The sequence below is a fragment of the Eublepharis macularius genome, chromosome 1 (genome assembly GCF_028583425.1).
Source record: "Eublepharis macularius isolate TG4126 chromosome 1, MPM_Emac_v1.0, whole genome shotgun sequence".
Lineage (NCBI taxonomy): Eukaryota > Metazoa > Chordata > Lepidosauria > Squamata > Eublepharidae > Eublepharis > Eublepharis macularius.
The window spans coordinates 71,280,885-71,295,009 of record NC_072790.1 but is presented as its reverse complement, the minus strand read 5'-3'; the positions used below and the strand labels follow the sequence as shown (position 1 = coordinate 71,295,009).

The 14,125-nt window shown below is 41.1% G+C and overlaps 1 protein-coding gene across 1 annotated transcript in view; it reads left to right on the top strand.

Annotated features, from left to right (window-relative positions):
- Positions 1–14,125, top strand: part of LMBRD1 (LMBR1 domain containing 1) — a 71,597-nt gene continuing 57,472 nt past the window's right edge. The window contains exons 1-3 of the mRNA XM_054989424.1: positions 1–103; positions 2,234–2,410; positions 7,007–7,067. Of these exons, the coding sequence (XP_054845399.1) occupies positions 38–103; positions 2,234–2,410; positions 7,007–7,067 (304 nt within the window). The 5' untranslated portion in view covers positions 1–37. The remainder of the gene's footprint in view (positions 104–2,233; positions 2,411–7,006; positions 7,068–14,125) is intronic.

The window sequence follows — 14,125 nt, the reverse complement described above, 5'->3', positions numbered from 1 at the left end:
TCATTTCGCGCTGCGGCTGTTGTTGCCGGAAGTGAAGATGGTGGCCTTCAGCGCCGAGTCGGATTTGGTTACGGGCTGGTGCCTGTTCGGCATTGCTTTGCTGGTAGGAGCCTGGAGGGTGGGCAGCTGTGGCTCTTCTCCAGCCTTCTGCCTTCCGCCCTGGACTTTTCAAATAGTGCCTTTTCTCTCTGTCTCCTTTGCCTTCTGCGCAGCCGCCTGGGCTGCTGCTTCCCAAGTCTGGGTTCTTTTCGGGAAGGGAATCTAGAAACATAATTCCCCCCTCTCCCCGGTGAGCTTAAACTCTCGAAAGCTCCTACCCTGAAAATCTTGTCGGTCTGTAAGGTGCCAGTGGGTCAAATCCTGCTGTTCTACTGCAGACCAATACGGCTGCCCGCCTAAAACCTCCTCCTCGTATGTCTCTTTTTTAAAAGGAGAGGCATGAGGCTTATATATTCCCATAAGTGCAAGAGTAATCTTGTACGTACTTACTTGGAAGCAAGTCTTATAGTGTTCAGTAGGGCTTACTTCCGGGTAAGTGTGCATAGCATTGTATCCCTAATTCTGTAATGCCTCCCAGTAGTAAATGCTGTTGAGTTCAGATGAGGCATACATTGTAGTGAATGTATTCTGGGGGTGGGGAGAGGTAGATGGAGGCAGACTAGGGCAAAGCTTCTTTCCCAGGACCCTGCTTGTCTTTTAAAAATTTCTTTAAAGAAAAAGTGTGCATTATATTTTTCATGATGCCTAATTAAAACAGAATGTGGCTTCTTGCCTATTGACGTTTTTACAGTGCAGTCCTGTTCAGTTGCTCCACTCCACTAATTACTGGAAGAGCAAGATCCAGGTTCAGTAGCACCTTAAAGATCAACTGAGTTTTTAAGGTATGAGCTTTTGAGAGTTAAAACTTCCTTCAACTGTATACCAACATGGCTACACACCTGAAACTATCTAATTTGTAGGTTTAAGATGCAATCACACTTTTGCTCTTTTTAATCAGAGGATAGCAAGAGGAGGGGAGAAAAGACTACTGTGAAAGTGAACTGCTTGTGGGTTTGCAGTGTGAAGTATGAGATGCAAGAGTTTGGGGCCATACCCCTTGAAAGTGTTTAATAAGTTAGTGTGTTACAAGGAGAGGTTTACCATAGCCCTGTAGTTGATGTGTTTGTTAACTACTTAAAGGGAGTGGTTTGGTTGAGGCAGCCTACAATACCGTAATTCTCCCCCCTTCACACACCTACAGTCCTGCAGGTGCATTCCAGGATTCTGCCATAAAAATATGTTTTGTACATTCCTGAGAACTGGGACAGGTTCTCTCTTTCCCACTAAGAACTGGAATGCGTATGATTATAGTACTACAGGAATAAGTAATATTCCTCACTGCCACCAGGTTTTTTCCTGTGCTATGTCAGTTCTTCATCCTCAATATCGTAGCCGTGTACTTCATCAAGGGCATGTCATGGCTCAACTCTTGCACTAAATGAGTGGTGGGTTGAAGTGGAAAGGAGCACATGAATTAACTTGCTTTAACACATTCAGTCTTTTACATACCATATATGTAATTCCATGTGTCTGTATTTTACATTAATTAATCTGGGATAAATACAGTCTCTTGGTTTGAGCACTAACGTACATGGTTTAGAATCCTTACTTTGCCCTTCAGTGTGCATTAATGGGATGGAAAAATCTATCCTCCTGTCTCTGAAGCTCTCTGGAGGTGATGGTGTACATATGTGTTTGGTATGGTCATGCCACCTTTCTGAGCTTGAAAAATAATACTCGCTGTTTGCGCAATCAAAGTATGTGTAGATTCCTCTGCGTAGGTGACAATGGACAAGCAGGTGCCTTGAGAGTCCTGGTTCTTCCCCTCTTTCCCCTGCCTGCTGATGGTCTGTATGATATTCAGTTGTATAGTGGTATATAGTCTGGCTAAAAATAATATGATCTTGTTCCCAATGCTGTAATCATGAGTGGGAATAAATCCCATTGACCCTCTAAAGATGCAAACAGTAAGACTTGATAGCTAAATATATTTCCTTGTTAATCATTTACCTTTGAAATTATTTTGGAGGCTATGCTCGTAATGTTGCTATTTCATTGGTGGAGTCCCAAGAGATGCATGATATACACTTGGCTAGAAATGCCTGGAACATTTTATGACTGAGCACATATTTTATCCTGAAAAATTGTGATATCTTTGAACTTGATTGCAGTAACTCTTTTTCTGTTGTTTTAGGTTATTCTGGTTTTCTGCTGGGTTTATGTTCGCAAATACCAGAGTAGACGGGAAAGTGAAGTCATTTCTACCATAACCTCTATTTTTGCCCTGGCAATTGCACTTATCACATCAGCACTCCTTCCAGTGGACATTTTTCTAGTTTCTTATGTGAAGAATCAAAATGGGACGTTTAAGGTAGGTATTGATTACCTCTTCTGCTGATGTCATTTCCCCCCAACATTATCTTTAGATCCTTCCTGTTCTGCTGTGTCTTGTTTTAAAGTGCTATCACCGTTTAGTCATTTTATTGAATGATGAGGGGGCTCTTACATAGTTCTTTTTAATGTTAATGGAGATGCCTTTGCAGTTACTTGTACGGATGCAGAAAAGCTGCTAAACTGCAGAACACAGTCATACTCAAGCAAGATGAAGGCATGACTTGATGCAGCTGTGTACTACAAAGAACTTCAAAATATATTATGGAATTTAGATTTTATAAAAAAAACCCCTACAATCTAATTGGGTATCATGTCTCCTTGTGGCTCAAATGGTTTCTTTGATAGTTTTTTTAAAATAAAAACAACCTGTTTACATTCTTCCTCCACTTCAGCCTTTCAAGCTTTGACTTTTTTTTAATGAAATGCTGAGTATGGTTAAGGGAACATAAAAGGAAGGCTGTAATAATCAGACTCCAATGAAAGGCAGCAGCCCACAGCGTCTTCTGGTTCAGATGTGAAATTCCACATTCTTCTAAGTATGGTTAGATGATCAGGAGCGGCTTACAGACTCACATGTGTCACTTCCTCCTCCCACCCCCTTTTCCTTGGCAACTCTTAATTACGGCCTGCATCAGGCCTTTTCTGGCACAACCACAGTTACTGTTTACCATATCTGGCTTTTAAGTCTGGTCGAGCGCAGCTTCTAATATGTGGTTCAAAGGCTAATTAGGGTGTTGGTATGGATATAACACAGCAGCATATTTAAGACTAGCCTGGAAGAGAGGAAAGAATTTGCATGGGACTGCAAGGGAACAGGGAAGAGCATTATCCTGATTGAATGGTGATTAAATTGCATTTGAATACGTCTAAACATTATTTAACAAACAAGTTATGCAATTGTATTGCAAAGTGTGCTGTGGAATGGGGTCTGAAACCAGACTTGCTGGATAGAAAAAGAATTGTGTACAGTCAAGCACATACAGGTAGAAACAGAAGAATAAGTCAGTCTGTTTATACTTCAGCAGTATTCTCATATAATAGGCAGTGATTTGTTTGCTCTTGATGACATCCTTTGAAAAGAATTTGTAAAATAAAAAGCTGATATCTTGGTTTGTGGAAAAGGCAGAAATAATTATTAAACTCAAATTGGAGTTGCTTATCCACTGTCCTGAGCGTGTAAGCCTTTAATTTACATCTCTGTATCTGTCACTTCATTATCTAAGGAACTCAGGGCCAGGTGAATACTGCGCAAATATTAGTTGTTTCTCCAACTTTGCCTTGTTTCCAAGATATACTGTGCCTCGTTCAAGAGCTCTATTTATTTATTTATTTATTTATTTATTTATTTATTTATTTATTTATTTATTTATTTATTTATTTATTTATTTATTTATTTATCTTTTAGCAAGAATTAGAAGGAAAGAAAGGAGAGACTGGGGGAGGTTGGTTTTTAAGGGCATTATCTGATTAGTGGAGATTGAACCCAGTTTGTGATATCTTACTTTAAGAGACTATTCATAGTATCTGTCTACATAATTTAAGAGACTATCCTCCCCTGCCCCACTCCATTTGCTGCTTGGTCAACTGTATGTGCCAATGCATCTTAATCATCTTGAGATGGCATCTGAATCTGGTAATAAGCATCATGTTTCTTTAGTGAGTTGTGATATGTTGAATGCATGCAACCTTATAGAATGTCACAAGCAGAAAACAAATCCCAATGGCTCTACTAAGTGGGGAAAATATATGAAACTAGTACTCAAATCAAGCCTGATTTCTCCCTAGGCTATTGTACTCTGGTTACATAATGAGAAGACAAGTTTCTCTGGAAAAGTCAATAATGCTAGGAAAAGTGGAAGGCAATAGGAAAAGAAGACCCAAAATGAGATGGCCTGACTCAGTAAAGGAAGCCACAGCCTCTACTTTGCAAGATCTAAGCAAGTCTGTTAATGATAAGATGTTCTGGAGATCTTTCATGAATAGGGTCACCATAGGTCAGAGGCGACATGATGGCATATAACACACACACACACTCCTCAAAATACCAATTAAAAGCTATGCCAGTGTTTAAAACACATCAGACAACTGTTTACAGTTTTTGCCAACCCATTTTTAAAGGTTTGTGTATTATCAGAGGGGTCATCAGTTGTCTCTTTCCCATTTTCTCACTGAGTTAATGTTCCAAATGCAGAAGAACATCACAGTATTTTTTTAGTGAGGATCTAATTTTGAGGGTCTCTCTCTCTCTCTCTCTCTCTCTCTCTCTCTCTCTCTCTCTCTCTCTCTCTCTCTCTCTCTCCTCCCTCCCTCCCTCCCTCTCATTAAAATGAGAATGCTACTTCATGCCATTATGTAACATAGAGTTTTCTTAGCATCCTGTGAATATTTTAGCTGGCTGTTTCTGGTCCTAGCATCTACCCTGTGTCAAAGAAATCAATATGCTGTGGAGCAATGGGGGTTAGGCATTATTTTTGTTTTGTAGTTTTTAATTTGATGAGTTGTAACTCATTCTTTCCCATTTTTTTCTGTACAAGTGATTTCTTTTTAATTAGTTACGCTGGGCAATAGAAAGCAGTTGCCCTTCTATGCATTATTCAAGAAATTTGGCTTACTCCAATAACTGGATGTAGCGAGAACGTTTTAGCATCAAGTCAGCACATAGTTCTCAGAAATGGCTGAGATGAATAATAGTTGTCTTGATCAGATAGATGGGAACTGAGAGAATGAACTTTTATGCATCATTTCCAAAGGTGTTTGCTTTATGTCACTCACACCCTCTTGCATTTAGAATACATTCTTAGGTATGCTGTTTACTGCCTTCCTGGAACAACTCATGTTTAAACTCAGTCCTTGGGTCAATAGAGTGCATAGATAACAGTTAATTGGAATGTCTCATGCTTTTTGTGGTTATATGGCAGTTACTGCCTTGGAGAGTTATATTGGGTTCTTGTAAATATCATTGTTCTGCCCTTTGTATACAGAGCCCAGAAATAAATTTTGTGGTGAAATCTTCCCCTTGACCTGGACCTACACATCTCTTACAGAGCAGCACAGTTTACCTGGTAGCTAAGCAAATCAGGGTTCAAGCTGTGCTTAATGGTTGAGACTTCTTCACCTGTGTATAACAAAAGCAGCCTTCTTCTCAAGAAGCAGAGTAAGATGCAGGAGCACTTCTGTTCTGTGAACTTGCTCCTTCATGGGGAGTGTAACTCCATACGGAACAAGTTGTAACCGTAATCTTGGGTCAGTGTTACGTCCAGTCATCTTTACTTCCACTTTGATTGGATTAAGTTTCAATACGTTTATCCACATTTATCCCTTCACCACCTCTGGACACCAATTAAATGTTTCCACTGCTTTCCTATATAATATGTCAAAGAAAAGAGAATTGTGTGTCATCTTCATATTGATGGCACCATATTCCAGACGTCCTCATGTTTATATGGATGAAGTAGCCCACAGTTGAGAACAATCTCAGGTGTTCTGAGAAGATGGTATAGTTACCCACAACTATTGTGGTTGATGTTTTTAAGGAATTCATAATTCTGACCCTTATTTGGCATTGTAGTTGACTTTTCCCTTCAATTTCAGCCTTGTTGGAAGGTAGACCATCTGCATTTCCTAGTCTATCCCACAATAGTCTTAATCTAGGCTCATAATTCAAGGATAATGGAGTAATATTGCCCCTGTACAGATATGTATTATATATGAGTGTTCCTGGAGGTCCCTCATTGAGGCAGTGACAAACTCCAGACTTGCTTAGTACACAGTTGCTTGATCATTTGACTATTAACCATTTTCTCGGTCCATATAGTCAAAATCAGACAACACCAGTGTCTTTATCTACCAACTTCCTGATGTATTCTGGTAAAAACCGATGGAATAAATAATAATGTTGGATGATACTGGGTTACTTATTGAAGGTGCTTGGTTCTGGAGATGGGTATGGGCCTAATTGTGAAGTTTTCCACCTTTACTATGGTAAATGTTGGGTTAAATTTGTGTTTTTCAAGTGGCATAGAGGTAAATATTTGAAGTGTTTGACACTTGAAGTAACAAATAGAGATTGTTGAAGAGTGGGACACATCAATCCTGTAGCCTGAGCTCAAATTATAGTTCTTGACATGTCTGGTCATTACACAGTGACAGCATTCTATAATGGTATAGCCTCCCTCTGTTTTCTTTAAGCTTAGTGAGGAACGGGCCGATGAGCAACCAGCTGTGTCCTCCATCCTCAAAGTCTTGATTTGCTAGTAAGATGGGTCTTGATGTCTTCCTTGTTTTGTTTAAAACATCTTGTTAATCGTTAGTTTTGGAACCCATGTTGATACCCAGTGGTAGTTCTCTGTATGAGACACAATAAGTGGGTGTCCCCCTGTGCAGCATCTCTGTTCAGAGAAGTTGTACTAGTGGTCCTGTCTGTAGCTGTGCTGAGTTTCAGTTATTCAGTTGACGTAATTATGCAAATTGTGATGCTAGATGTAAAGCAGAAAATACTTTTTTGTAACTTAAACTATTCTTGTATACAATATACAGATCATTATTTTTTTCTTTCCTTTGTTAACATCTTCAGGATTGGGCTGATCCAAATGTTACAAGTCAAATTGAAGACACAGTATATTATGCATACTACAGTGAGTATTATAAAACTGTTCTGTTTGTGTACTTTTGTGACCTATTTGCCATGTGCTTACAAAGGATTGAATCCAGATTCCAGACTAAGTTTTCTGTTAGTGGAATGGAACTTTTCTGCCTCTCCGTTCCCACCGTAGCCCACTGATGTCCACCAAATGCTGCTTCTGAGGAATACAGGACCCTGAGGAACAGCATGGGTGGAGGTCTGCAGGGGCAAGGGGAAATAGGTGAAAACTGCTAATTTATTCTGGATTTAACCCAGTACTTAGTTAAAATTTAATTGAATTTTCTTTTTGCTATGCTTTGATTTCACATTAATGGAATTTGTAGGCCGGGGGGAGGGGGGAGTTAATGTAGATTATAGATTATAAAGTCTATCTCTAATAGAATAGTTTTTCATTATAGTGTAGCATTGATGGCAACCTCTGTGTAAAGAGTGGGCAAACCCTCTGGGCCTGGTTCTGGTGCTGATAACAGCCACACAGTACCCCAGAAGCTCTCCCAGAGTAGTATGCCCCGCCTGTTTATACCAGACTCACAGGTTTCAGGGTCCTTAGCTGGAAGCCCTTGTGCACAAGCAGGCAGACGCTCAAGACACAGGAAGGATAGTTATTTATTAGCTCAAGAGAACAGTCAAATTAACAATACTCACTCTTGAGGCAAAGCAATGGCAATAAAAAAAAGAGCTTGACCTAATCTTAGCTAAAACAAAGCCCACTAGACAAATAGGTACCCAACCTCCATGCTCCTGTGCTTCAGCCTCTTCCTCTTTTCTTTTCGATCCACCCAGCCTTTTCTTAAGCCTGGGGGAGGAGCCGCCTAATCAAGGACAACCACCAGGTGCACTTAATTAGCCACTTATCCACTGTTCTAGACACTCTGTCACTTACATTAAAACATAGGAATAGCAGTGACTGCAAAAGGTGTCCTGAATATAGGGTTAGATTCCACATAGTGTTTCCTCTAATGGAATAATTTCAGTCAGTGATGTGCAACTTTCTTGCCTCCCCCCACCCTTCCTGCTGTACCTCAGAATGTCCTCTGAAAATCTGTTCCCATCTCCCAGTAATGGCATGGGGGCATTTGGGATTGCAGCAGGAGAGGGAAGGCAAAGAGTATGCTGTACTGATGGAACTCCTTCCATCAGCAGGAACAACCCATTAAATGTATCTAAATAGTGTAGATAAATAGCATTGATACTGTTAATTGGGATCTCTAAAAAAGTTTATTTGGTTCAAAGTTCAATCAGAATTTCAGTAACAGGCAACTCAAAGATCAGTTTGTAAGATATATAAAAACTATTCAGTGTGTACAATAAAGGATTTGTTTTTTCAACTAGGTTGGTACCTTTGAATACAAATTAAGAATGTGAAACAGTTGAACTGGTCATAATGTATTGCAAGGTTTTCAGTTTTGCACTGCCCTTTTTCTGGAACAGTTGCTCAGAATGCAATTTTTTTTAAATAAAAAATTACTTTTTGATGCCCTTTTGGTTGGTTTTTGTAATTCTTAGAAAACTATGCCTGAGAAATAGTTAATTGATCATTTTCAGCTTTGCCCTCAAAAATGGCTAGTAATTCATGTTCAGGTGTGTCATTGAAATGCGCATCTGTTCAGTATGGCAAATGAAATATGCATCTGTTCAGTGTGCTCTCCAAATCTTCATGTCTGCTAGCATACTTTCCCCTGCTTTAACACTGTTATATGGTTCAGTTTGCCCTATGACCATCAGGGAATTTGGGGGAAACTTGGATCACTGAAAGATATAATGATCTGCCATAGAAAGTTGGGTTGGTGATCAATCATGGCTAGTACTGTCACTGTTGCCTGCTACCAAGGCCTCCAGTATCTCAGCTAGAGATCTTGCTCACTCCTGATGCCTGATCTTCTTTAACTGGAAATGAAAGGATTGAATTTAGTGCCTCATAAATGTCAAGCTTGTGTTCTGCAGTTGAATTTTTTGTCCTCTTGCCTAAGAGTCAGCATCATAGTGTATTCTGTTGTCATTTGGCATTAATTGGGGTTGTGGAAAGTACATAGTGTTGAAACTTGAAACGCTTTCCCCCTTTTTAAATGGAAACAAGCATGTCAGTGGCGGTTGATGCTAGATACTTCCTTTTTGATTTTCCATCTGATCCTGAAACACCTCTGAAATGTGCAGGCTTAAGTAATTTTGCAATGAGAGATTATTTTGTGTTATTGACGTCCAGCAAAAAGCCAGTGGTTCCCAGCCTTTTCAAGTATGAGGAGCCTTTCTAACAATTAAAAAAAAATGTCATGGAAATACCCATGATACTGGTTGGACTATTAGTATACGTTGAGAAAATATTTATTGGAAAATATTTAATAGCTACTATGAATTCAGTAACGCTTTTAAATGGATGTTTATTTTATTAATCACAGCAGCAGATATATGCTCTTGAGAAATAGTAATACACAAGTAGGGGATTTGCAAGGACTTATGGGAGCATATCATTCTTTCCCTTCCCTGAAAGACCCCATAGTCTATGCTCCTTTCCTGCTTCCTTTTCTCTCTCCTACCAACAAACTAACCTACATTTATTGTCGAAGGCTTTCACGGCCGGAGAACGATGGTTGTTGTGGGTTTTCCGGGCTGTATTGCCGTGGTCTTGGCATTGTAGTTCCCGACGTTTCGCCAGCAGCTGTGGCTGGCATCTTCAGAGGTGTAGCACCAAAAGATAGAGATCTCTCAGTGTCACTGTGACACTGAGAGATCTCTATCTTTTGGTGCTACACCTCTGAAGATGCCAGCCACAGCTGCTGGCGAAATGTCGGGAACTACAATGCCAAGACCACGGCAATACAGCCCGGAAAACCCACAACAACCTAACCTACATTTCTTTGGCCTTGTCTAAAGCTTTCCCTGCTCCCTTTCTCCAGCAAATCTCCACCCCCCAATTCGCCCCAGGAATTGCCCTCCTGCATTCCAGTGACTAGCAGGAGGAAAAAAATAATAATGGTTGGTGAGTAAAGGTGGGCACAAACCACAAAAAAACCGAACCGTGCGGTTTGTGGTTTGTGCATTTTCATGAACCACGAACTTCCACAAACTGGGGCAAGTTTGCAAACTGGTTCGTGGTTTGTAGTTCATGGCGTTTAAATGCTCCTTTCCGTGGGCTTCGCAGTGGCACAGAAGGGGGCATTTAAACCCTTGGATCAGCTGCTTGTCAGGGAGATCCCCGACAAGCAGCTGATCATTTAAACAGCAGGGCTGATTAAATGGCCGCTCCAAATGGCAGGGAAATGGCCATTTGCTGCGGAGCTTGGCTGGCCAGCTTGGAACTCCTGGCCAGGCAGCCAAGCCCCGCTGTTTAAATGATTAGCTGCTGACAAGCAGGGCCGGCGCACCCATTGAGGCCAGGTAGGCGGTGGCCTCAAGCGCAGGGTGCTGGAGGGAGCTCCGGAGGAGGCGCGGGGGCGGGATCGCGCGCCACAAAGCAGCAGCCTCCTATCCCTCCCGCCCCGTGCCGCCACCGCCGCCAGCACAAGTCCCCGGCTGGGCGCAGCCACCATGGGCAGGCATCTGCGGCAGCGCAGGCAACTGAGTGGGAGAGCTCAGAGGCCACCCGCTGCAGCAATCGGGCCGGTGGCGGTGCTCGCGCTCCCATGATGATGTCACATGTGATGTCATCATGCAGGCTGGTGCGCACACGCTTGCGCACGCGGGGAGGACACCCGGTTGGCCGGCCGCGAGCGCCGCAAACCCTTGTGCTGCCCCTGCTGACAAGCAGCTGATCCGCAGGTTTAAATGCCCCTTTCCATGCCATTTTGCAGCACCATTGGTTTAACATGAACCAAATGAACCAGTAGACCAGTTCATGGAAGCTCATGGAAATTGAGCTTCCATGAACCACTGGTTCATGAACTACAAACTGGCCTGGTTTGTGGTTCTTATTGGTTCGTGTTCCGTTTCATGCCCATGTCTTTATCGGTGAGATATCATTTTCAGGAAGAAAAAAAAAAAAGAAGTGACATCAAACCTATCTAGGAATTGCTGGAAACTGTATGGACTTCTGGTACTTTAATGTATTCTGATTTTGTCATGTCCAGTTCCGCCAGTTTTCACTAAATTTATCACTCCTGGATGTGCATATCTAGGTAGAGAATGCTTTGAATGGATGACGTACAGGCTGCAGAATTGGTTGTAGTGAATTATGTATAGTCAGGGCTTTTTTTCAGGGGGAACGCGGGGGAACGGAGTTCCGGAACCTCTTGTAAATGGTCAGATGGCTGGTGTGACCATTCGGCCATGTGACCATTTTCTCTGAGGGCAACCCACTGAGTTTCACCACCTCTTTGCCCAGAAAAAGCCCTGTGTATAGTTATTCACATAAAATGCTTGTATATCATCAGAAAGTGATTTGCAGATTAATAGGAGAAGCCATTCTGATTCTCTGGGATGCTGCAGCTGTCTAGCATAAAGCTATTAGATTATAAATGTGAACTTACTAGTGGTGTTTTTTCACTTGTATGTTGAGTTGTCAGGGAAAGTATATGCATTTAACTTTCGTCTCAAATGCACTGCTGAACTTTTCTATAGTAATTAAAGGAACCAAGTTTAAATATTTGAACTTTGAATAAAAGTTCCTGGACAGTGCTTGAAACAGTTCAAAAATCCATAAGTATCTTTTCTATTGTAAAAGAATTGTGTGTGTATCACATACATGCATGCACATATATTAAAAAATGTAAAGTTAATTCTAAACATATTAAGGGAAACTGTGTAGAACTGATGCTGTTATGCAGTACTGCCTCCAGATGGTGGTAGTGATTTAAGTATGAAGGCATGACTTTCTTACTGTTTTAAATGTCAAATTAATGAGGTAATTCAGTTGGACACTCTTTTTTAGACTAAACCATGATCTAACAAAGTGGCTAGTGCAAAATTAGGAATGACAGCATTATATTAACCAAAGCAAACATTTCTCAACATAATTAAACATGAGAATTAATCTTGTGGAAATGCAAACTTTAAAAAAAAACCCAGAACTTTCAACTATCTGTGTTTTGGGTTTATAATCTTATCACTGTTGACAGCTTCTCCCTATGTAATCTTTAGTGAAATAGGGCTGGTCTTGAGATGTTGCTCTGTCTCAGATAGCATGGTGGATCCTTGTAAACACACACGTATATATGTACCATTCTATGTGAAAAAGACTATATCCCTTTAATTTTTATGATAGGATTACTAGTGATGAGTTTTTGGTCAAATCAGACATAGGGCAAGCCGTTTGCAACTTGTAGTCAAAGAGATCCAGAATTCATATTTACAAATGCTTTCTGCAGAGATGCCTTCAAGCTCTTCTCATGTGCATCCTTGTTTGTGTGGCTAATTGTGGCATCCCCTCTTGTTATACCTGTGACAGTGGGGAGGAACTGTATTGAGTCCTTTTCTAGATAATATTTCTCCTTACATTGGAAAGTAGGGCTCGTGTGAGAACAGAGGATGACTTGGCTGTTAGAAGGGCATGGGGTAGGTCACTGCTGAGAATGTGCTGGAGGCATGTCTGGCAAGCGAACTGCTGTTTACTGTGTTCTGGTCCAGAGAACTCTGCATTCTGGATCTGGAGAGCTGCTAGTCATGCACTTGTTTATTAACATTTCTATCCTGCCTTTTGGCACGAAGTGCTCCCAAGGCAGTTTACAAAATATGTCACAGTATGTTCAACAAAAGACAATTGCGAACAACAATCCAACAGTTTTGGGAATTTCTTTTCCTCCTAAGCATTGTCACCAAGGTAAAAGGAGCATTTCTAATGTGTTCTTTTCCCTTGGCAAACTGCTATTTTTCCTTTGTATCTGGATATGGCCTTTGAGTTACTAGAGGAGATCTGTTTCACATTTGGGAGTTGTACTTGGAATCCATGCATAGTTTATTTTCTTGTCAGCCCTGCAAGCTGTTGGAAGACACCTTAACTGTTCTTTTTCTTATAACTGAAAGTCACGTCTGCTCCTTTTTTTCTTATCTAGGTCTCTTGACTACATTAAGTTCAAATCTATATCAAATTATATGGAAGGCAGGACCTTCAGGAGAATTCTGGTTAGAAAATTAAACTTCGCATGGTATCATCTTCATTAAGACTGAAGCACTAGATTTGCTTTGATTGCTCAGGTACTTAATAAGATGTCTGTCAACTGTAACAATAGAAAAGAGCAACAGTCCAGTAGCATGTACAAGATTAACAAAATTTGTGGTAGGGTATGAGCTTTTGTGAATCACAGCTCACTTCTTCAGATCTTGATCTGTCAACTGTAAAATTCTGATGATCAAATTCCTAATAATCTGAAGATTCAAAGGATGGTAAAGAAATCTCTGTTATGCATTTTAAATTTGATATTAATGCTTCTTTGTTAAATCAAGGTTTTGTGCAGAAGATTTGGAGCTACATATTTTAGATTAATAGTATTTAATCTGACATCACTTTTTAACAAACAACACAATTATTCAAATTTGTGAGGGTTCTCAAGTTCTCAAGTACTTTTATGAAGCTGTGGCTGGCAGTACTTTATGGAGAAGTCATTCTAACTTGGAATTGAATTTGTTTGATAACACGTAATTAATCAAGGTATCTGTGAAACCAGAGAAGCATAGTGCATTATTGTATGTAGAGGTGTGTGATTTGGGTTTCGGATTCGGGTAAAGTACCCGAATCAGACCCGATTTGCAATTATTCGGAAACCCTGAATCAAAGCTTCCCGAAGCAATTCGTATCGCTTTGGGAAGCTTCAGGTCAAGGGGTTTAAATGCCCCATTCCATGCCGCTGCAAAGCAGCATGGAAAGGGGCATTTAAACCCGCAGATCAGCTGTTTGGCGGGGAGATCCCCACCAAGCAGTTGATCCAGCCGGCACAGGTTAAAATGCCACCGCGAAGCAGCATGGAAAGAGGCATTTAAACCCACGGAGGAGCTGACTCCGTCCTCCCCCCCCCACTTAACTGGTGGCGGCAGCACAGGAGCTGGCTCCGTCTTTTCCCGCTGCTTAGCTGCCCACTGCAATGGTGGAGAAGGTGGTGCGGGCCCCATAGGAGCTGGCTC